The sequence below is a fragment of the Vombatus ursinus genome, unplaced genomic scaffold (genome assembly GCF_900497805.2).
Source record: "Vombatus ursinus unplaced genomic scaffold, bare-nosed wombat genome assembly UNPS02014785.1, whole genome shotgun sequence".
Classification (NCBI taxonomy): domain Eukaryota; kingdom Metazoa; phylum Chordata; class Mammalia; order Diprotodontia; family Vombatidae; genus Vombatus; species Vombatus ursinus.
The window spans coordinates 12,653,164-12,677,750 of NW_020954563.1; the positions used below are offsets into that span (position 1 = coordinate 12,653,164).

The following is a 24,587-nucleotide window of genomic DNA, read 5'->3' on the forward strand; positions in this document are numbered from 1 at the left end:
TCCTTTATGTGAACTCTATGGTGCAGCCAAATTGACTTACTTTCTCACAAACAGCATTTAATCTCCTGACTCTGTGCTTTTGCTTTGGCTGTCCCCATACCTGGGATGCTTTCCCTCCTCACCTCTGTCTCTTCAAATACACCAATCCACTTCAAATCCTCCAAGTCTCAAGCATTCCCTTCTACATGAAGCCTTTCTGGTCTCTCAGCTTCTAGTGCCTTCTGCCCAGAAGGTTACTCTGTATTTGTTCTTTGTGTGTTTTGTATATATCTGTCTGTATGTGGATGTGTAATATATATCTATATGCAAACATATATAAGTAGGCATCTGTATACAGACATCTAACTATATATGGGCATATAATGGGCATCCATTAAAATGTCAGCTCTTTGAGGGCAGAGACTGTTTCATGTTGATTTTTGTGTGTTCAGTGCCTAGCACAGAGTTTGGCAAATGGTGGGCACTTACTAAATGCTTGTTGATGGACTGATTCTAGTTGAAAACCAGGCTTATTGTATAGTGAGCCTATATAGCCTCTTCCAGAAGGAGCCTTGTGTGTCTTTCTTTGCCCTTGGGGACAACTGTCATCCGGACTACTCCTTTCCCGCAAAGGGCTGGCAGTGCTCTTGGCCAGGTACAGAGAAGGTGAGATGTGTCCCAACCTTATCCCAGTTTTGTCCTTCAGAAGCATCATGCCTTTGTGCATTCTCAACTTTTGTGTACCCTCCAGGCTTATTGCCAAACCTGACATTATCCCTGGGTATGTTGGTCACCAAGCCTCACACTCACACTGCCCTTCCTGACGTAATCAGGGTCTTTATAGATGTCCCGGGCCAGTCCAAAGTCACAGATCTTCACCACGTTGTTCTCTGACAACAAGATGTTTCGCGCGGCCAAGTCTCTGTGAATGCACTGGGGAAAGAAAGGAGAGTGAGAAATCAGACTCTGGCCAGTGATGATGGGTGGGGTTAGTCATTGCCAGCTCAGGGCACAGAGGAAGCTGGCAGACAGAACACAGGGGATTTTTATGTTTGGGAATCCATATACCAACTATCTGAGTTCATTAAGTGTCTTCCCAGAATTGAAGGGCCATTGACCCCATGACCAAACCAACTTTCAACATAGCTCAGGCTATGCACACATGCACTTATAAAAGCCTGTTGTCCTTTTCATACATCAAAAACTTATTCTGTGACATTGGGAAAAATGTAGATGTTGGTGGGATAGAGAGAGAAAGAGAAGGAAAGAAGAGAGGAGAGGAAGGGAGGCGGTGTTCCATGGAAACATTGTTATAAATAGGTGATCAGCTGGGTTTTATAATAGTTTAGTAGGGTTCAATGTTATAATATATCACATTTATAGTTTGCCAGTGAAGCTATTGCAAAAGGACATGAGTTTAGGCAATGTATAGACAGGATGTGCTGGGCTGGGCTATTGGCTGGCTAGCCAATTGTGCACTGGGGGTAATGGTGTCTTATTCAGCTTGGTGTACTTCTGACTTCACTGCCCTTTCCCACTTGTGCCAGATAGCAAACCAGGGGAATACGTGGAATTCAAACCAATCAATGACTACTTATTAGCCCATCTGGCTAAAGGCTAGCTTATGGAAGAGAATGAAGTTAACATCTAAACGGCTGGTTTTGGATCATCTGATTTTGGCTTATTGGTGTCACCTTAATTAGTTTGGAGAATGAAAGTCAACTGTTTTAACATCATAGGATTTGTAGCCAGAATTGCTTCACGAACTCCTCTGGCAATGACTTTTTATTTCCAAATAAAAAGCTGAATGTTTCTCCAGGAGTAGGCGGCACAGTGTATAAAGTACCGGACTTGGAGTCAGAAGACCTGACTTCAAACATGACCTCAGACACTGGTTGTGTGACCCTGGGCAAGTCACTTAATCTCTATACCTCAGTTTTCTCACCTGTAAAAAAGGGGATAATACCACCTACTTCTCAGGGTTGTTGTGAGGAGCAAATGAGATAATAATTGTAAAGTGCTTAGCACGGTTCTTGGCACATACTAGCTGCTATCTAAAGGTTTGCTACTGCTATTATCACCAGAAATGGCAAAAGAGCCCTGGATCTGGAATCCGAAGTCCTGGGTTGGATCTTGCCTCTGACTCCACCTTTCCTCTGTGACCATGGACAAAACACGTTTCCTGGACCTTAGTTTCCTCGACTATAAAATGGGATGGTATGGATGGCCTTTGAGGAGCCTTCTGGCTCTAGATTTAAGACTCTATAATCTATGATATTCTTCCATTCATTAATAGCACTCATTGAACCTCTAAGCATCAGGGCTTCAGTGAAGCCACAGCTCCATGCTCTACGTTGTTGCCCTTCCCCTGCCAACTATACTTAGAATCTGCCTATCTTAACCTGCGGCCCATGGGGGAATGTGAATTTGCTTTCTTTTTTGGAGTGGGAGGCTTCGTATAGTGGAGACAGCATTGGTCTTTGGGTTATAAGATTTTCAATCGGAAGGGACTTCAGAGATCAATTACTCTAACACCCCAATTAGTCTAACACAGTCATTAGAGTGTGAGCTCCTTGAAGGCAGGGACTGTCTTCTACCCCTTTTTGTATCCCCAGTGCTTGGCACAGTGCCTGGCCCATAGTAGGAGCTTAATAGAAATGCTTTAAAACCTTATTTTATACATGAGAAAACTGAGGCTCTAGGAGGGAAAGTGATTTGTTATTTGACCACAAGGTCACACAATTAATGAGTAGCAGAGCCAGAATTCAAACCTAAGTCTTCTGATTTCAAATCCACTGCTCTTTCTATTAGCCTATATTTCTACACTATATTGCCTGAAGGAGATTTGGATTCATATCTCAGATGTACTCTGGGGAGACCTTCCCTGTGTAAGTGCTAAGGGCAACCCAGAGCCCCACTGGCTGAACTGTGTGGCCTTGGATAAGTCATTTCATTTCACAGAGCCTCAGTTTCCCCATCTGTAAAAATAGAGATAATACTTGCCCCACTCCCACAGAGGGCTACTGTGAGGACAATGAAAACAAAACACTTTGTACTGGAAAAAAAGTTATTACTAAAACATTATTAATTGGGTCCATGAAAACACGGCCTTAGGCAAAATGACATCACAGTGGGCAATTAGGTCCATAGAGTGATATTATGATTGTCATTTTGTATTATTGGTTTAGTGGAGGAGGTGTTAGCTCTGGAGTCAAAGGATCTGGGTTTGAATATTGCTTCCCGTGCTTCTTAGCTGAGTGGGCTGGGACAAGCCATTCGACTCCTCTGGGCCTTCCTCTACTCATCCAGAAAATGAGGAGGTTGGATAAGATAGCCTCTGAGGTCGTTTTAGCTTGATCAATGAGCAGCAGAAAAGCATCCCTGTGGGCCTTCATTTGGTTATTAGGTGCTAGCAATGTGACTGCAAAATGAAATGATGTTAAGTGAGGTATGCCCACAGAATGGAAGTGGTTGCCATCATTGTTCTTGTTCCTCTTTGCCTGTTTGCTCAGAGAATCCCAAATGCTTTTGCAGAGCCAGCCTCTTTCAGAAGGGTTAGCAAGGCTTCCACCCTTCCCTCACCTTTCTTGAAGCGAGGAACTCCATCCCTCGGGCCACCTGGAAGCTGTAGCAGATCAGGTCTTCCATGGTCAGGGGGCTTTGCCACAGGTCATCCTCTGTCCAAAGAAAACCAGGAGAAACGCATGCATCTGACTCTATCTGAAACCACTGGGGCTTGCCCGGGACAGGTTTGCTCTCTTCAGCTCAAACTCCATGCATAAAGAGGGAATGATTATTAGTCTTGTCTTACGTGCTTCTGAGGTGTGACAGGCTGGGTTTCCCCCTCTGCATTTGCGAAAAGAACTAATTCACCTTGATTTGAGAGGGGCCATTCATTGCCCCCCAGGGTGGGATTCTGGTATCCTCTCCATCCCCTCCCTGCCTTTGTATCTACAGGAGGTCTGAGTGCGATTTTAAGCTTTAGCAATTTCAGAAGTATAAATTCTACAAAAAATATCATTAAAAGTTTATTGAAATTTTTATACTGATTTTGTTGTGTGAATTCTGAATGATGGATTTTTAATTTTAATTTTTCATTTCATTCCCTCTTATGGCCAGGATCTTAAGGACTAGGATTACAAATGCAATCCTTTCCATCACTGACTAGCAGCTGATGAAAGCTTTAACAAAGTTTGAAAATTGACTATAACAGTGAATAGTACAAGATAGCAGTAAAATTGAATTTTATTAAGAAACACATCAATATTTTAAAAACAAATAATTAACCTTTCAAATGTTGTTTTTTGTAAGTTTATAACATACATACTTCTGAAGTTGTTAAAGCATAAAACACCACTAAAACTTTTAGGAAACCCTATAATTTGTATCTGTCTCTCATCTCTCTCCCCTCTCCTCTCCATCCCTCATCTGTCTCTATCTCTGTCTCTCTTTCTCTCTGTCTCTGTCTCTCTCCTATGGATAGTCCTCATAGACTGTAAGCGTCTCTGTTTCAATTTTGTATCCTATCTCCAGCATCTAGCACAGTACCTGACGCCTAGCTAGTACTTACTGGATGCTTGTTGTTTGACTGACTGATTGCTTGATTGATTCAATACTCCTGGGAATTGTTAGAGCAATCGTGAGACTCCAAATTTTGAATTTCCACTGGGATAGTTTCTGATGATCAGTGTTGTCTGTGGAGTGGGTGTTCTTGCTTTTCTATAGAGGAGAGGGGTGGTGGTGCAAGAACTATGTCATGGTGGAAAATGTGCTGGATTTTGAATCCAAGAAGCTGGGTTCAAGTGCAAGCTGTGTTATTATATGACCTTGAAAAATCACTTCTCTAAGCCTTAGCTCTTCAGCTCTAAAACAAGTTTGCTGGTCTAGATGGCCTTTAGGGTAATTTCCAGCTATATATCTATGATCCAATCCAGGCAATTCAAGGTTTCAGTGCTTCCAGAGGTCATTAAATCCATTCCCTTGCCTCCAGGGACAATTTGCTAAACCACTTTAGCTTTTTAATACCAAATAGTCAGAGCCCATGAATACATCTTTGGCAATGTTTCCAAGGAGTTCATAACCTCTGGAGCCAGAATATTTTTCTTACTGTCCAGTGGCACTTAGGAAACACAATTCAACCAAAGTGACCCTTTTTGGTCAGTCAAATGGTACAATTGACCATTGATTGGTCAATGGTAACCAATCCCTGATTATCTTTTCATTAGGCCAAATAACTTTGGAGTCATTGAGTATTTTGGGAGGTTAATAAGACCTTAGAGCTAGGAAGGACTTTGGGGGTCACTTACTCCAACTCCCTCATTTTATAGATGAAGAAATTATGGCCCAGAGAGGTTGAGTAACACAAGTAATAAATGTCAGAGCTGGGATTCAAACCTGGGTTCTCTGATTCCAATTCGTTCTCAGGTCCCACATACCACAGGACAAGAAATCAATTGGTTCCCTTATCCCTAAAGATGTGCCTGTTCTTAGGATGGTACCTCTCTTTGTTCTTGTAACTGTGCCTGCCTCTCCTCCAGATCCAGGGACAGAAGAGCAGTGATCATGCTGATGACCTCAGAACTGTGGGCCCAGGAGACAAAGTGGTAGACTTCAGAGAAACCAACTCACTTACCATCTTGGATAGGCTGGGCCTGGGAAGCAAGGCCTTTTCCCAGCAGAAAACGGGTGAAGATTGCACTGTCACTGGTCCCAGTCCGACTCCTTCTGTCTGCCTTCACGGCCTCCACCATGGAACGGACCTGGTTTCGAAGCCTGGGGGACTTTTCCTGGGGAAACAAACAGAGATGGGGTGAGCCAGACAGAGCTCAGAAACCTTCAGGTCCCAGGTTCCTTCCGGAGTGAGGGATGCTCAGAGCTCCCACGTGACTTGTCTTTCTGATGGAGAATCCTCACTCTGAGCTCCAGCCTCCTTCACACTCTCCATGCTCCTCCTTCCAATGCCTGGGCAAATGGAAGAAGGAGCTGACCCTTGGCAAGGAGATGAGAAAACAGGGTTACTGCACGCAAACTACATGTACCTAAGTGAAGGGAGCTGAATGCACTCACCTGAAGTTGGACCAAAAGTGCTCCCTGAGGCCATCTCCAATCCTGCCTTCTTTCCCAGTCTTCCCACAGGCTGATACCCTTTGGGACTCTGTGTGTGTGTCGGGAGCAAGGCCTGTGCACTGTAGTGAGGACCAGCCCCATAGCAAATGTGGACCCCACTCCATCAGCCCCAATGCAATAGCAGATGACCTCCAAGGAAAAGTAGACACTCCTCTCTAAAGCTGGTTCTAGGGCTGCCGTCAATAAATCCCAGATTTTTAAAGTTAGAAGGGGCCTGAAGGCTAAATATCTCCTATTCCTCCATTTGATCTTTATATAGTATGAGTTCAAGTTCCCTCACCATGCTAGTCACTTTTCTCTGGGATTCTTCTAGGGTCCACCTGTATTCAGGTCAACCTGATAGCAAAGAGAGTGCCTGGCCCAAGGTTGTGGACAAAGAGGCCTCTGGAGATTATTTTAACATTTCCTCTTGTCTATTCCTTTTTATAAGCTCATTTACCTTGGTCCCATGGCCTCATAGTAGGTTCTACAGGAACACGACATCAAGGGCCAACCAGAGACAGAGAATTTGCCCTCAGACACTCCCCAAAGGCCGAAACCACCTACTCTGTAAGGGCTGAAGTCTTCCCTCTTGGTCCGAAGGTAGTTGGAAAGATTCCCATATTTGCAGAATTCCACAATCACCATGAGAGGGCCTAAAAGAGAGAGAAGAAAGTAAGGGAGAAGGATCACCGTGGGAGGCCTAGAGAAGAAGAATCTGTAAATGGTCAGGGACGTGAACACACAGACAAGTCACAGTTATGATACTGTAATAGTAATTAATAATAATGTAATCTCGAAGCCTGGGGAGATATCCTGAAGGACTGCTCTGTGACACTGAGTGTTGTTGGAGAGGGATGACTCCTGATTGGCTGAGACACTTAAGTGTATGTGTAGAGAGATTTTGGAGGAAAAGTGAGGGTAAGTGGAGAATGGAATTGGAAGACACTGGTGGAGAGAAGCCCTGATCTTTTGAAAGACCCAGGGGAGTTCCCAGAGCTAGGGATGTAGAGGGAACCTGCCCTTCAACCTCGTGCTTCCCAGCTGCTGCAACCCTAGAGAGGGCTGAGAATGCATTTCCCTGGAGAGGTGGTTGTCACCTTCGTAGATGAGCTGAGATTTTTATCTTGTTCCTCAATTGAAGAGCTCGTTATTCTTTTGTCTATTATGTCTACCCTAACACGAATAACCTTCCCAATTTCTGTTTAATTCTTACTTTGATTAAGGGGTTTAATAGCTATTTGTGATTGTAATTTTTGTTCCAAGTGTTTGGTGGGGGAAGCCAGACTGGTGAATGAGCTAACGATCACTCTCCTGGTCTAGAGCAGGTCTACTTTCCACCCAAAATAACCAGGGAAAGCGGTGTTATTCTGAATCCCCAAAGAGTCTTACCCCTAGGCTACCAGTATTTGAGGTGTGGTAGATAGCTCTAACACCTCTCTTGGAGATAAGCCATTGAAGGAGAGAGTTCTCAGCCAAGACTCTTCTCTTGCTCCTCACAAAGGCAGAAATCGTAGTTCCCCTTGCAAACAGGGGAGGTCAGATCCCAAATCAGATAGTTATCTATCCGTTCCACACATGAGCCAGCCATGTGTATATTACACAGCAATAATAACAAGTATTTATGTAGTGCTTTAATATATGCAAAGAGCTTTCAAATAATCTCTTCATCTTCACAACAACCCTGGCAGGTAGGTGCTATTACGATCCCCGTTTTATCGATGATGAAACTGAGTCAGACAGCAGTTAAGTGAATTGCCAAGAGTAACACAGGTAGCATCTGAGGCTTGATTTAAACCCAGATCTTCCTGACTCTAGGTCCAGCGCTCTATCTACTGCCTCACCTACCTGGAAAGTCCATGCATCATCCAGGCTATGTTACTTATGGATTAGGAAATGACGTCTGGCTACACTAAATAATAGTTCACATTTATATAGCATTTTAAGGTTTGCAAATTGCTTTACACACATATTTTTCATTTGATCCTCACAATCCTATTAGGTCAATGCTATTATTAGCCCCATTTTATAGATAAGGCAACTCAGAGATCGTATTTGCCAAGAGTCTCACACCTAGGAAGTATCTAAGGCAGAATATGAATTCAGATTTTTCTGACTCTTGGTCCAGAATTTCTATCCTCTAAACCACACTGACTATTGGTTCAACTCATCTGTGACTGCTGAGATTTAAAAGAAAATTTGTTTTTGACTGCTGAGATTAAAAATTAGCACGTGCCACTCAAATTTATTAGAAGCTAAAGGGAGGTAATAATAACAGCTAATATTTAGAGAGTGCTTTAGGCTTAGAATCAAATCATCTCATTTGATTCTCATAACCACCCTGGAAGATAGGTACTATAATTATTTCCATTTTACAGATGAGGAAATGGAGGCTAAGAGGTTAAGTGACTTGTCTAAGGTCATATAGCTATTCTGAGGCAGGATTCAAACTCAGACCTTGCTGGCTCCAAGTCTAACTTCCTATCCACTATACTGGATGCGATGGATTGACTGGAAGTCCCCACTGCCTCAGGTGCAGACCTGGGCTACAGCTCCCTGACATTTTACTGAAGAAACAGAGCCTGAGATCATCTGGGTCAGTGCAGACGGTGCAGGAGATACTACACATCCTCCTGCATCAGTATTGCGCTCCCTGAGAGGTGGAACATAAAACTGCTCATGTGTAAGTAGGATAATAAAGAAAAGATTGTTCCACTCAGTCTGAGAATGAAGAGGTTTGGCTGTGGGAGGAGATATGAGTCTTAAAAAGAAGAGATATTTATATTTTTGTTTTGCTCTCAACCCTTGTTTTGCTTAATGGTTGCTTCTATAGGCTATCAAAACTAAAAGCTTATTCTAATCTAAATGCTTCTCAAATCTTCAACTTCTCCTAACCTTTTGCTTCCTTCCCTGCTGCCTCCAAACACAGCTAGGCCCCCTACCTCCTGAAAAAGCACTCACTTGACCCAACCATTCCCTCATGTTGTTGTCCTATATCTCTCTTCCATTTCAGTCAAATTCCTAGAAAAAGTGGTCCATGTTTGTTGCCTCTACTTTATTTTATATATTCTGTATATATTTAAACACCTTTTTTTTTTTTTTTGTTAGGCAATTGGGGTTAAGTGACTTGCCCGGGGTCACACAGCTAGTAAGTGTCAAGTGTTTGGTCTGAGGTCAAATTTGAACTCAGGTCCTCCTGACCTCAGGGCCAGTGCTCTATCCACTGTGCCACCTAGCTGCCCCTATTTTGTATATTTTTTATAAGCATTCATCTCCAATAGAATAATGATAATAACTAGCATTTAGATAGCACTTTGAGGTTTGCAAAATGCTTTGTGTACGTTATCTAATTTTAATAGACTGGAAGCCCCTCGAGGGCAGGGACTTTTCCTCGTTGTCTTTGTATCCCCAGTGCCTAGCACAGTGCCTGGCAGGTGACAGATACTTAACAAATGCTTGTTGATGGATTGTTTAATTGGTCACCGAAGGTAAATTTGTCCTTTGGTTGCTCCGTTAAGTCACGCTTATCTGCCACTTCCCAGGTGTCTCAGAGTCAGCCAGAGAAGAGAAACAAAGGAATCTTTCCCAGCTTGTGCAGTCTCTGTCCAAGACTGCAGTTAGACAGTGGGAACTTCCAGCCAAGGGCCTGTAACATGACTCACTCATTAAAGAGATGGAACTGAATTAAAATTTTGTCTAGAGAATGTTATGACACCTCCAGTGAAAAGAGGTACCACAGTGAGGTGCTAGTCCACTAAGGTGGGAATCTAGTCCCTTCCTCCTTCATATCTGCCACGCCCATCAATTCTTCTCGCTCCATGTATGCCACCCATACCTCGCTGTCCATGTTAGTCACCCCCCCTCCCCCATGCCACCCCCTTCAAGTCAGACACTATCCTTCTTCATGTCATCCTCTCTAGGTCTAACGCTACCCTCCCAATGGTGCCCCCTCTGTATCTGGCACTCCTCCTCCCCTAAAGCCTCCTCTCCATGTCTGGCACTCCCCACCCATACCTCCCCTTCTGTGTCAGGCACCCGCCTTCCTCATGCCATCCCTCTCCATGTCTGGTACTTATCCCTCCTCTGAAGCTCCCCCTCCATGTCAGGCACTTCCCCCTCCCCCATGCCACTCCCTCCATGTCAGACACTCTCCTCCTGCATGTCAACCTCTCTAGGTCTAGCACTACCCCCCTCAATACTGGCCCCTCCATATCTGGTATTCCCCCTCCCCTAAAACCTCCCCCTCCATGTCTGGCAGTTTCCTGCCCTTCACATCATCCTCTCCAGGTCTGGTCCTACCCCACCTCAATGCTGCCCCCTCTGTATCTGGCACTCCCCTCCTCCCCCACCTCGAATGGCTCCCCTTGCTGGCACTAACCATTAGGCTTGGTGCAGGCACCCAGGAGGTTGACCACATTGAGATGGTTTCCAATGTGTATCAGAATCTTCAGCTCTGACATCAGTGCTTTGTGTTCACTGGCAGTAGCCCCCTCTGGAAAGAAACATGGCATGGAGCTGAAGGCTTCTCTGGCCCAGTTAGCCTGAGTTACTTCTTTTCCACTTCTCTGCCCAGGGGCCTGGCTCAGCCATCCTCACCCTCCCAGAGCAGCCACAGCCAAGCTCTAATACCCACTGAGAGGATGTAGGGGTGTGTGTGTGTGTGTGTGTGTGTGTGACTTTGCAAGGCCTCCTCAGTGGCCAAGCCCTGCCATTGGTGGCCCTGGCTCCAGTCCCACTGGGAATACCAAGTCCTACACCAATTGTTTCTCTTCAGAGGGGTTGGTTCTCCTGTCTTTGGTCAGGCAGGGGCAGCAGAGCTGGCCTGTGGTCTAAGAAAGGCTGTGCTGGGCCTGGACAACAGCAGAGATTGGCTACTTTCTTGTCCTTCCATCCTAATTGTGTGCAAGATGCTTCCTGTATGTCTGCCCTGACTCCCTCCTTCCTTCAGCTGTGTCAGAATGAGGATCATGCTCGCTCAGGTTCCTTTGTGTTCTGGGATCTGTCCCAGTGCTGTGCTTTACAGATCCTGTCACCTCCCTCCTTCCCACACAGGGTCACCACCTGACAGCCCTGGTTCAGTGGAAAGAACATTAACTCTGGAGTCAGAGGATGTAGGTTTAAATCCTGCCTCTGACCCTTAATGCCTGTGGGATCTTGGGCAAATCACTCTTTGGGCCTCATGTCCCTCATCTGTAAAATGAAGGGGTTGGACGAGATGACTGCTAAGACCTCTGAACCCAAGTCTGTACAGGCCCACTCGACCCCAGGCCCTTGCCTCTGGGGCTGCTTAGGCAGGCTTTTGTTTCTCAGAGAGCTCCAGCCTCCCTTCCTTTGCAAAATATCATAGTGGGAAAGGGCCAGGGAAAGGACCCTTTTCTTCCCTATCTTAGTGAGGACCTCACATTTAAACAATGTTTAAAGGTTTTTAAAATTTAAAATTTTTTTTTTTACTTTAAGGTTTGCAAAACATTGTTTTATTTGATCCTTGAAACAACCTTGTGAGGAAGGTGTATTATTGTTCCCATTTTAAAGATGAGGAAACTGAGACTGAGGGGTTGTGAGTTATCCAGGCCAGTGTCTGAGGCAGCATTTGAATACAGGTCTTCTTGATTTCAAGTCTAGTGCTCTCTACTATACCACCACCTCCAGAGAGTAAGTAACTGTCTGCCCTCCCATCCCTCAGATGACCCCCGGTGGCCAGCCTACCTTTCAGCATTTTGACTGCCACCGTTTCACAGCTGTTGCCCTTGTTGATCCCAAAGGCAGAGGCTTCGACCACCTTCCCAAAGGCCCCGTGGCCCAGGACTCTCCCTGTTGGGCAGAAGGGGAGAGGGGAAGGGAAAAGGAGGGAACAGGTCATGGGCGTTGGATGTGATGGGAGAGGTGGAGAGGTAGAGAGCGTGCAACAGCTTGGGTTACAGGGCATCGGGGGATGGCAGAGAGAGGGGACAGAATAGGGCAGGATGGTAGAGTGCAGGCATGGGAGCCCAGGGCCAGACGACTGAGTGGCGCTGAGTCAGCCGTGGCGTGCCTGCCACAGCACGGAGAGGAAGGTAGAGCCAAAAACTCAGATGAACTGTGGCCAAACAGGAAGGAGCTGGGGGTGAAAGAGAAGGACCAAAGCAGAAGAGGAGAGAGGGGAAGAGGAAGGAGCCAGCATCCTCTCCCTCCAGGTGCTCACAGCCCTTCTCTAACCAAAGGCAGGAACGGAGGCAGGAAACAGCTCACTGGGCTCTACAGACCCACTGTCCCGGACTCCTGGGGGGCATGGGAAAGGGGAGCTCTGTGCCTGGGGGACTAGGGGTCACACGCCTGGATAGGCGCGGCCAGGATGAGTGGACAGATAGGTCTGTATTTCCGGGATGAGCTTTAGGAATGGAAGGAATTTCACATGTCCCCAGGCAGGTGTGGAGGATGAGGACTCCAAACTCTTTCCCCATTCACTCCCCACAAGCCCTTCACTAACCACTGTACTGATCTCTCCTTTCTTCCTTCCCACGCCTTTCACCCAAAGCCTCCAAACCAGCACTGTTTCACAAGCCACATATCTCGCAGTGACTCTGCCACCCATTTCTGAGTCCTGGCTTTCCAGACACTAGCAAGGCCACACAATCCCTTTGTCTTACCCAGATGGAGCCTTTCTCGGGGAAACTCCCATTTGCTGGAATCATAGGGCAAATATTCACACTGGTCCTCCAGGGCCACCTCGCCTGGGTCCATGATGATAGACAGATATCCCGTCTTGATGTCCGCGTGGGCAGGCTTCAGGGAGTGGGGGAAGAGGACAGGGGAGAAGTTATCATTTCTCTTCTCCCAGAAGATGCCACCTTCTAACATGTTCAATTGGGTCCATGAAAACATAGCCTTAGGCAAAATAACATCTCAATAGAAACAGATATTATAATTTGCATTTTAGGTGACTGAGACTAGACTTAGAAAGAGTATTGGCTTTGGAATTAGAATTCTTGGGTTCAAATCTCACCTCTGATGCTTATTAACTATGTGACCTTGGTCAAGTCACTTAGCTTCCTTGGGCCTCACTTTCCTTGTCTGTAAAACGAGGGTGTGAGATGAGATGGCTTCTAAGATCCATTTCAGGTCTAAATCTATGAGCCTATGAACCCTCCTTCCCTCCACCATTCAACCTTATTTATCGAGCCTTCTGTGTTCAGGGCCCAGTGCCCGACTCTTCTGGAAAGACTCCCTGGAAGAAGGAGATGGTGGGGTCCATTACGTGAAGGCATTCACAGAGTAATAAGAATGGATACTAAAAATTCACATGAGATCTTTTATACCGAGTTCCAGAGTGCTTTGAGGCTGGAGAGAAAGCAAGGAGCATTTCAGAGAGGGGTCTCAGGAATAGCATCTAACTTGGGCCTTGAGGACCTCAGAGGCAGAGAGCAGTTGGACCAAGCCAGGGGTGGGGTGCAGTATGGGGTGCAGAAGGCAGAGATATCTTGACTGAGACAACACCTAGTGATTTCAGGCAGGAGAAATGTAATGATCAAAGCTTTAGAAGCAGGCATGACTGCTAAGGAATGGCTAGGTATCTAGTTTGGCTAAAGTATAGGTTGTATGAAGGAGTAAGAGGTTAGTCCAGAAATGTAGATTGGGGTTAGAGTACAGAGGGTCTTGAAAACCAGGCAAAGGAGTTTAGAGAGAGTATATAGAGTAATGAACTTTGGAGTCAAGAACACCATGGTTCAAATCCTGTTACAGACCTTAGTGAGTTATTTAACTGTTCTGGGTCTCAGTTTCCTCATCTGTAAAATGGGGGTGCTGGACTTGAGGGCCCACCTCTAGCTCTAAATCTATGATCACTTTCTCTTGTAGACAATAGGGAAACAATGAAGCTGTGTGAGAAAGAACAGAATGGGATCTAATCTGGCTTTTAGAAGATTAGCAGAGTTACACTTAGAAATTTTTATGCCTTGGGAAAGTATTATATCCAGAGCCTGGAACAAGTATCATGAAGTGTGCCCTTAGTTGGGGCATGGGGTGGAGACAGACCCTGGAATACCAGTGCAAAGCCACAGAGGGGGAGGCAGAGCAAAGCTGGATAGAAGAGGAACTCACTCCAGCCATCTATTTGGTGAGAATCAAGTTGACAAATCAGGAAGCATCTATTAAATGCCTACTATGCACCAGATGCTATGCTAAGTGTTGGAAAATTTTTAACTAATTAGTTTTGCTAATTAGAGGTTAAGATCTGTTGTTTCTACATTGCTGAAAACTGTAAATCCTGCTAACTTTTGTTCTCTAGACAATCTGAAGATTGGCCTTTTTCTGCTTGGCTCTAGAAGGCAGAGTTGAGAGAAATGGATGAAAATTATATTGGGGCAAGTTTCACAGGATTTAAAGCAACAGATCTAAAGGGAGAGTTCAAATCTGGCCTCAGACACTTACTGGCTGTGTGACCCTGGGCAAGCCATTTAATTCTGTTTGCCTCAGTTTCCTCATCTGTAAAATGAGCTAGAGAAGGAAAAGGCAAGCCACTCCATTATCTCTGCCAAGAAAACCCCAAATGGGGTCACGCAGAATCAGACATAACTGAAAGGAATTAACAATAACAACAACAACAAAGAGATCATCTTGTCCAAGCCCTTCATTTTATAGATAAGAAAAATGAGACCCAGAATGACTTGCCCAAGATCACATAGGTCATCAGTGTCATAGCTGGTGTTTGAAGCCAGGTCATCTGAAGGATGAAACATTCTCTCCTAAAAGCTGAAGAATCTTGGAAAGGGAAGACTGTGCCCTATTTCTATGGTCTATCTGAAGGTTTCTATCCACTTGTGTTTCTATCTGTGTGACTGTCTTTCTGTTTATCATCTTTCAGTTTATATTAGGCCTTCTCAACTTCTTTCATTTTAGAATTTAAAAGTAAATGTGTGTGTGTGTGTGTGTGTGTGTGTGTGAGAGAGAGAGAGAGAGAGAGAGAGAGAGAGAGGGAGAGGGAGAGGGAGAGGGAAAGAGAGAGAAGAGAAAGTGTGTATGTGTGAAAGACACAGAGGGAGACAGAGACAGAAACAGAAAGGGAGAGACAGAGAAAGACAGAGATTCAACAGAGAGTATGTATGTTTGTGTAAGAGAGACAGAAACAGAAAGGGAGGGAAGGAGGGAGAGGGAAAGAGGGAGGGGGAGGGAGAGAGAGAGGGAGAGGGAGAAAGAGAGACGAGATAGAGAGACACATAGAGAGAGACACAGAGAGAGAGAGAGAGAGAGAAAGAGAGAGAGAATGGGAGAGGGAGAGAGTGATAGGGGTGGGGAGAATTAATTACTACGTGGAGAATGGAGACTTGGCAGGGAAAGGAAAAGGGTAAACTTCAAAGAAAAATAGACTCAATGGTAATAACAGAGAAGGAGAGAGAAGAGAGATGAGTGGCCAGCACACAGAAGGCCCAGGGGCAGGTAGGAGGGAGTGGATAACAGTCCCTCTGTGTCTGGCAGTAGGATCATATCTGGGCTAGCCCCATCTAGTTCCAGTATCAAGAGGAAATAATCCATCAATCAACAAATATTTGTAGATTTTCTACTGTGTGCCAGGTGCTGTCCTAGGTGCTGTAGATAAAAAAATAAAGATGAAATAGTTCCGTGTGTCAAGGAGCTTCCATTCTGCTGGCAGGCTAAGGGGGGCAGTGAGGCCTGCATGATCAGGGGTACAAGGCATTTGGCATCTTCTCTGGCTCTGCCCACCTGCTACACCACCCTGGGCTTCCTTGCAAGCCGAGCTGCCTCTGAGCAGATTTAGGAGTGGCCGGAGGCAAGCCTGGGGGCCCTGGTCTGCCTTAGACTCACCCGCTTCATGTTGCAGAAGATGAGTATCAGAAGGATCCAGAAGAACACAGCGATAACCCCGGTGCCAATGAGGATGACAATCTCCATACTGCCTTTGTCCTCGGACCCTAGGAAGTGAGGAAGGGAGGGAAAGGTCAAGTTCAGTCCACCCTCCTGGGCCCGATGCTGGGGTACACCCATGAAGAAGGATGGTAAGAATTCCTGGGGCCTCAGCCTTATTTCTCCCCAGCCCTCTAGGTGGGGATGATGCACCTATTCTCCCAGCTCAGGGCCTTCGTTTTCCTGTGCCCCTTGCAGCTCAGCAATCAGGATGTCTCTGAAAAGACCCACATGCCCTCACCAGTCTCTTCCCCAGACCAGTAATAACAGCTACTAGCATTTATATAGAACTCTAATATGTGTTACATATAGTTATCTCATTTAATCCTCACCATGAATGAGTGGTTGACACTATAGTTACCCCTAGTTAATAGCCTGAGGGAAAGTAAGTGATTTGCCCCAAAAGTCAGACAGCTAATAAGTGTCTGAGTCAAGATCTGAACTCAAGCCTTCCTCATTCCAAGTCCAGCACACTACCCACTGAGCCATCACACTGCTTGAACATGAGAATGAGAAACAAGATTGGAACATTCTATCTAGTTGGAAAGCCTGGCTCTGGGCAGAGGCCTCAGAGTCTATGCTGGGCCTTCAAAGACTCCCAACCAGAACCAGAAGACCTTTGGGGCTCAAGGCAAAACTTAAGTACTGTTTATTCTTCCACCCCTGGCCCCCAATTTGAAAATTGTTCCTCCCAAATATTACTGTCCATAGGAGGCTTTGTGCCATCAACATAACATGTTGAAATCACAATATAAAGACCTGTGGGTAATGGAGTGGGGCTTTTCTACATTAGAAATACATGCATTAATGATTTTGTGCCACCTATGGATTGTGTCCTAAACAGCCGCCCGTCCCCACTTGTGGCTCTCCTACCTTCCACAGACACACTGGCAGAGGAATTAACACAGCCCTTGGCATTGCAGACACTGCACAGGTATCGGCCTGCATCTTCCTCCCGCACCCTCTGGATGCTCAGTCTTTGGTTGGAATCAGCCAAGTCAATCCCTGGGAGAGAGGAAGGAAGTTGTGATGGGAAGGAGAGGGAAGAATAGCTTTTTCCTCCTCCCCCCTATCCAGCAATACGTTCTCTAGCTATTCTCTTGAAGGCTCTCTCTGAGACCTTCAGGACTGATAACAGCTGCCTCTAATCTTCAGAACCTCCTTCCACCCTGATAGCTAGACTGTGGTCTAGGTCAAGAAAGAAAGGTCTGTCTTGCATTCTCTGTATCACAGGGTCCTGCACGTTGTGGTGTTCAATAAATATTTGTTGAATAGAATTTAACTGAATTGGTCCTGGGTTTCAGATATGTGCATCCTGTTGCCTCACAGAGATTGTGAGCTCCAAAGGCAGGGGCCATGGCTTATATTGGAGTCACTTATCAGTCAACCTTGACACCAGAAAGGAAGCGAACGAGGCATATGAGCAGCCAAAGTCAAATACTTTCCTTATAGAAGAGATCTTCATTCAGAGACCAGTTACTCTTGGTTAACACACAATGCTATCACAATTCAACATCTGGTTTCTCAGCCCACAGAATATTAAGACAAGCAAAATCATATGGGAATAAGGATGGCAGAACACAGAGGCAGGTACAGTGACAGCAGTGAGAAGTGAGCTACGGTGAAAGAAAAGAGAGAAAACTCTTTTTTAAAAAACCTTATAAAAATGGACATGAGAACTCCACAAGATCAGTGGGCAGGGGCCCAGAGAAACTCACTGTATCTCAGCCAAACACAGTCCCTTAGGTTTACAGTGATGAGATTAAAAAAAGAGGTTAAATTATGTTTATTATCATCTGGTTAGGAAGGTAGATATATACGTGCTCCATTTTAGAAAGATTCCAACTACAGTGGTTAAAATTAAAGTTTTAGTGCTGAAAGGGGATACACACTAATATTTGCTCATATGAAACAGGCTGTCCCTGACAGTACTGGATAAATTATGCCTCCTTTTGTTTTTCTGCATCCACCCTAGGACCCTACAATGTTCAGAGCAGACTTGAATTCAATGGAACTGAGGGGATACCACTACCTCTCCCTTCCACCTCACTCCCCTTCCCAAGACACGCAGGCCTTGTCCTTGGTCTTTGCTCTGGCCCATTTACCACATGGAATTCAATGTTCTCCAGCCAAGAGAAACCACATGTTTGGCTTAGCTGAGTTGTGAGGGACAGAGACATCCTTTGAAGTATCCCTTTTTTCAACCCAGGTGACAACAATTTCTTCCTAAATTCAACCTTATCTATGGACAGCTTCTGGGAGAAGCTGTCCCTAACCTTCCCTGGGGACAAAGGAGGTACTTTTAGGCTTGCAGGATGCTCTTTGCTGACGTTTCTCCCCTGGGTTTGCTCTCTAATGAAAAAAAAAAACCACACCAAACATCCAATCTAACTAAGGAAGCGGGCAAATCAACCTCTTCCTTTAGGGAGGAAACTAGGCAAGGGAGTATAAGGAGGGCCTTTGGGGGCAGGATTGTCTCGCCCTAGTGAGCCTGTGTGTCCAGTGATAGGGCCTGGGTCAGCTGCTCCATAGACAGAGAATCTTTTGTAACACAATTGGATTCTCAATTCTTGGATTTGCTTCTTTTCCCTCAGTTTCTTAGTAAAGATCCCTTTGAAAGAGTTCAGACTTGTCCAAACTAAACCAAGGGGAAAAGGGATTGTCTCTCATCCACATCTGGGCTCAATGGGCAGTGGGCTTGGAGACCTTTAGGGAAGAGGCCATGAGACAGGAGCCAACCCTCCCAGAGTCAGAAACAATCAAGAAACGAGGAGACAGAGGGGTGAGAACTTAGAAGGGGGTCGCCAGGACTGTGGATCTTAGTCTCCTGCCTGGGACTTTCCTTTGGATCTCCCCAGGCCCCCCTCCACTCCCAGGTTCCCCCCCACTCCCAGGGCCCCTCCATACCTGATTCCTCTTCCAGTGGCCTCTCATCTTTGTACCAGACGATGTCTGGCACATGGGCCCCGGCCACCCGACATCGCATCTCGATGGAGTCACTGACATTCACCGAAAGGTCAGTCAGGTTTTGTGTGAGCTGGGGTACCTCCAGAGCTGGGGGAAGGGCAATGTGTGGGGTTAGCTGCAGGGGATATCCCCACAGCTAAAAGCCTGAGAAGGTAGCAGGGAGGGAGTGATATTGAGCTGGGGCAACAGGTGACAAAGAAGAGAATCCTGCCTTTTTCTCCTGGTGAAGTGGTTTGATTGGGGGGGTGGTGGGCAGAGAGAAAAGATAGTGACAGCAGTGCTGTGTGAATGTGTGTGTGTGTGGGGGGGTGGCTTTCCTTCCATTACAACCTAAGCTCCTTGAGGACAGGGGCTTGTTGTTGAGTTCATGTCCAATTTTGCATGACTTGGCAAAGATATTGGAGTGCTTTGCCATTTCCTTTTCCTGTGTCCGTATTTTACAGAGGAGGAACTGAGGTAAATAGGGGTTAAGTGACTTACACAAGGTCACACAGCTTGTAAGTGTCTAAGGCCAGACTCAAACTCAGGTCTTCCTAACTGCAGGCCCCGTGCTCTATCCTCTGTGCCACTTAGCTGCCCCACCATTATTATTAGCTATTATAAAATACTTTCTGATTTGAATTTAATTAAATGACTTTTGAATTTGTGGTGGTATCCATGTGTTTGTGTGGTTTTTTTGTGGGTGTTGCAGGTGGAGAGAGGGAATGTTCCCAGGCCCACGAAATGGACCCCCACAGAGAGCTCTATAAGGCTCTAGCTCTCTCCTCGTAGCCCATCCTCCCACGGATTAAATCCACAGCCCTCACTGTCTATTCTGCTGCCTTCCTCGGTCTGGACTCTGTATCCCTCTTCCTCTTCCTCTTCCTCTCCCTCTCCCTGACCTCTGGCCCCAGCTGTCCTCGGGGGCTCCTCACCCTGCACAGAGATGTATTTCTTGTGGCAGTGCTTCTCGTGGCTGTGCCGGTCTTGCACTTCACACACATAATCGCCCTCCTCATCAGGGGCGATGCGGGGCAGGGCCAGGCGCAGGGTGGCATGACGGGAACCTGGTGTGGAGCTCAGTTGGCCCTCCAGACGCGTGGCGTACAGGTGCACATTCTTGCAGTCGAGCAGGAGTGGGTTTCCCTGAGCGTCATGCAGCGTGGACAGGTTCAGGCGGTACCACTGGAGATTCTCGTAAGTGTAGTTGTCCGCCTTGCAGCTGAGGGTCAGGTCCTGACCTTCCACGGGCTCCTCAGACGGCTCTGACTCGATGGTGAAGCCGTCGGGGATAGCTGCAGGAAAGAATATGTCAGGTGGGCTGCCATCCCCACCGCTGCCCCGAGGCCTCGCCCGCCTGGATTACAAAACCCAAGGGCCTTTTCTTCGTCCTTATCCTCCTTGACCTCTCTGGACCATTTGGCATTATTGACCATCCTCTTCTTCATGATGCCCTCTTCTCTCTTGGCTTTCATGACATTGCTCTCTGATTACTCCCTCGCTGATGGCTTTTTTAAAAAAACCCTTCCACAATCTAAATACAGGACTCTCCTAAAGTCCGAGCCATAGCCTTCTTCTCTCTCTGTCTGTCTCTTTCTCTGTCTCTCTCTCTCCTTTTCTCTCTTTTTTGCCTTGGCAATCTAATTCACCCTCACATTGTCAAATATCACCTCCTATCTTCATCTCTGCCCTCAGGTCTCATTGATTTAAGCGTTCTCATAGAATCAGACAGGGTCTTGTAAATAATTTAGCCCAGTGCTATCAAAGTCAAATAGAAACAGATTCGCGTGAGCAGCACACTGACTTAGAAAAGCACAAATTAACATTACTGATGTTGTATTTGTATTTATTTTGTCAAACATTCCCCAGTTACATTTTAATTTGGTTTGGGCCTTACTGGGGAGGTTTGGGGGCTGCCTGTGGACAGAGGCCTTGAGTTTGACACCTTTCATCTAGTTTATCCCCCCCTGCCCCCCTCCACTTTGCAGAAGAGGAGAACTAATTTGCTTAAGGTCACATAGATGGGTAATAACTGAACAGGGACCAGAGCCTGGGCCTTCTAAGTCTTAGTCATGCACTCTTGCTATAATTCAACATCATCCTCTACCTTCTGGCATTACTCTCGGATGGCCTTCAGGAATCTCAACTGAACATGTCATTCATTTTCCTTCAAACCCAACCCCTCTTCCAAACTTCTCAATTTTGGTTGAAGTTACCAACCTTCCACCAGGTTTTCAATCTTAGAGTCAACCTTGACTCTTCTGTCTCCCTTATCCTCCCCATCTCCCGTCCATTTCCAGCTTGTTGATTCTGCCTCCACAACAGCTCGTGAATCCATCCCCTTCTCTCCACTCACCCAGCCTCTACAGACCCTCAACCCCTCTTGCCTAGATTACTGCAATGATCTCCCACTTGGCCTCCTTGCTGCTTGTCTCTCTCCTCTCCAAATCATCTACCACGCAGCTGCCAAACTGACAATTCTAAAACAGAGATCTGACCATGTCACTTGCCTACTCAAAAATTAATGGCTCCCAGTGGCTTCACTGATAAAATACAAAGTCCTCAGCCAGGCTTTCAAACCCACTTTCTCCTACCTTCCCAGTGATCTTATTTAACTTCCCTTCATGTAGATTCATTTCAGTCAGATTGATCCCTCCCCGACCTTCCATCTCCTCATACACCTTTGCACAGAGGGTCCCCCATTTCTGTAATGCGCTCCCCACCTTACTCACTAGTTACGTAGAAGTAGATGAGCCGCTCATCCTGCCCCACTTTGTTGAAGGTGACACACTTGTACATGACAGAGACATTGGCCTCCTGGATCACCAGCTTGCTCACAGTCTGGAGTGGGAGAGGACAGACTACTGAGATTTCTTTTTCCAACCAATGGCCCCTTCCCCTAGGCTGGTGCCTAGTTGAGTGATAGAGAAATAGCCTGGGGGGCATAAAGTAACTGAGGCTGTAGGGTAACACAGTGGGCTAGCAGGAAACATTTCCCAGGAGTCCTGGTCTCCAGCCCTTCTCCTCATGGGACAATACCCACTTGCTTTATTTCCTTAAAGAAACCAGGAGCAACCAGGTAGCAAAGGGGATAGTCAGGAAGATTTGAGTTTAAATCCAGCCTCAGACACTTCCTAACTGTGTCATTGGGTTGACCAGAGTTCTTAAGTCTTCCAAAGCAGTTCGCCAGTACAATGTTATTTTAATTACATAAATTGTTCTAGTTCTGATCACTTCACTCTTAGGTCATAAATTCAAATCTTCCTAGGTTTCTCTTTTGTCATTTTAATGATGTTTCCTTTTGTCTTTTTTTTTTTACAAAAACCATCCCTTTTGTCATTTTTAATGGCATTTCATTCCATTAATATCATAATAATAGTTAGCATTATATAGGGCTTTAAAGTTTACAAAGCACTTTACTTGTGTCCGATTGATCTTCACAACCACCCTTCAAGGGAAGCACCTTTCTTATCCCTACTTTAGAGATAAGAAAACTGAGGCAATAGAGGTTAAAGTGACCTGCCCAGGGTCACACAGCTAGTAAGTGCCTGAGGCCAGATTTGAACTCAGGAAGATGAGTCTTCCTGATTCCAGCTCTGGCATTCTATCCACTTTGCCACCTAGCTGCCCCATTTACTAAGTAAATGCTTAATAAATGCTTGTTGACTGGCCGACTAGATCCTTGCCTAGGTCTCTTGCAGGATTAGATTTCCCCGATATGCTTTAGTCTTGATGGGAAATAGGATGGGAGGTTTAGGGGAAGTAAAGATGAGAAAATACAGTGAACAAAGATGCAGGGATGGAAGGTGAGAGGGATGCCACCCACGGCATTGGGACCAAGCCACGGCTGCTGCAGTTCTTTGCCCGCCCCATGGCCCAGTGCAGTGGGCGCTCTCTCTTGGCAGGTTCCATCCCTTCCTTTTCCCTCCCATTCCCTTTCCATCCCCCTCCTGGCCCTGAGGCCACTTCCCGATGGGCCTTTGAACAGGAAGCATCTTTGGAGGTGTGTATGAAAACAGGAAGTGACTTGAGGAAATGGGAGTCCTTTGTTGTTCTGGGCCTCCATTCCCTCCTCCCCGAGTGTTGTTCTCTGGGCTCAAGCCCCCTTTGGGGGCACGGAGTAGACAGAGCAGGCAGACAAGAGGGATGAGAGGGGGAGCCATCCTCTTCAGCTACCGTTAAGGGCAGAAAACAGGGTATCGGCCTCAAGCATATAGGCACAACCCAGGCATATCCCGCCCCCACTTGTCTTGGCAGCAACTCCTGCATCCTCCCTCAAATACATGGATAATTTATGACTGGAAGTTGTCAATTTTTAATATTCCTCCCTCATCCTAGGAAGATGGACCTGGGAGACAGCAGAAGCTGCTTTGAGATAAAGTGGTGAAAGCCTCAGACCTGGACTCAAAGGGCCTGGGTTTGCATCACAGCTCTGCTGCTTACTCACTATATGCCTTTGAACAAGTCACATAAACCTCAGTTTCCCCATCTGCATAATGAGGGGCTTGGACTAGATGACCCCTAAGTCTCTTCTAACTTAAAATCCCAAAATCTTGTAAGTATAGATCAGGCAATCAGTGAGGCCTGAGTGTGGCCACTGGGCAGGGAGTCAGGGCATTGTCTCCCTGCTTAGGGCTCCATCCCCAAGGTCAGAAGTAGGCTGCTCTCCAGTGTATGTACATGTGCAGAGAAGCAGGAGGTGAGAGGCAATGAGACAATAATTTCTTTGAATTTCCTCCTAGGAAGAACCAACATTTACCCTGAGATAGAGGCATATGTGGTTGGGTATTAAAGTGGATAAAAAGCCGAGGGCCTGGAAAGGCAGTGTGGTATACTACACACACACACACACACACATTCCTGACTTGGAGTCAGGAAGACCTGGTTTTAAATTCTACCTTAGACATTTACTAGTTGTGTGACTCTGGACAAGTCACTTAACGGTCTAGGCCTCAGTTTCTTTATCTGTAAAATAAAGGGGTTGAACTTATTGACCCCTAAGATGTCTTCTACTTTTATGACTACTAACCCACCTGAAAGGACTGTTCTGAGGAAAGTACTCAGAAAATCATAACGCATTATATAAAAATGAATTGTCATTTTATTATTGTCACTTTGCATAGGGGGGATATGAGGCCCCCAAAGGTGTTTGACTTTTACAAAGATCCTAGTTGTTGGTAGGAATGACCTTAGAACCCAGGTTTTTGGACTTCAAGGCAGGCTGGTGGTGGTGATGGTGAGCTGCAGGACTGAGTGTTCCCTCCTGCCTTTACTTCCCTGCCTCAGGACCTCAAGGTTGCCATGGTACCCAGCTAAACACTGGCCAGAGCAGCGTAGCGCCAGAGTCTTTCCTTCTGGCCTCCTTCATTCTTGTCAGCTGACAGTCTGGGCAGTGCCTAAAAGGGGCTACCCTGTCTTTACTCTTGACTTTGTATCTCCAGCCCCACCCTGGCACATACCAGGTACTTAATAAATGCTTGTTAATCGATTCTGTCCTAGGCTTGGCCCTCACCTTGTTTTTGCCTTCCACAGATTCAGTCCAGGTGTCCAGGCTCTCGATGGGGTTCACAGAATCCTGGGCTGAGACTTCCCTCCAGTCTACACACTGGGGCATTCGGTCTCGCTGATGCCGCCCTCCTGCTAGCTGCCTCCTGTGCATT

At 46.2% G+C, this 24,587-nt stretch overlaps 1 protein-coding gene across 2 annotated transcripts in view; it reads right to left on the reverse strand.

Annotated features, from left to right (window-relative positions):
- The window catches only part of FLT4 (fms related tyrosine kinase 4), a 104,584-nt gene that overhangs the window by 10,121 nt on the left and 69,876 nt on the right, over window positions 1-24,587 (reverse strand). For both annotated transcript variants that reach the window (XM_027867097.1, XM_027867098.1), the window contains exons 11-23: window positions 24,440-24,578; window positions 21,660-21,768; window positions 19,863-20,222; window positions 18,889-19,035; window positions 16,855-16,986; window positions 15,883-15,989; window positions 12,711-12,846; window positions 11,791-11,895; window positions 10,463-10,576; window positions 6,652-6,740; window positions 5,612-5,765; window positions 3,562-3,656; window positions 790-912 (exon numbers count right to left, since the gene is read on the reverse strand). In XM_027867097.1, coding sequence (XP_027722898.1) covers window positions 790-912; window positions 3,562-3,656; window positions 5,612-5,765; window positions 6,652-6,740; window positions 10,463-10,576; window positions 11,791-11,895; window positions 12,711-12,846; window positions 15,883-15,989; window positions 16,855-16,986; window positions 18,889-19,035; window positions 19,863-20,222; window positions 21,660-21,768; window positions 24,440-24,578 — 1,810 coding nt within the window. The remainder of the gene's footprint in view (window positions 1-789; window positions 913-3,561; window positions 3,657-5,611; window positions 5,766-6,651; window positions 6,741-10,462; window positions 10,577-11,790; window positions 11,896-12,710; window positions 12,847-15,882; window positions 15,990-16,854; window positions 16,987-18,888; window positions 19,036-19,862; window positions 20,223-21,659; window positions 21,769-24,439; window positions 24,579-24,587) is intronic.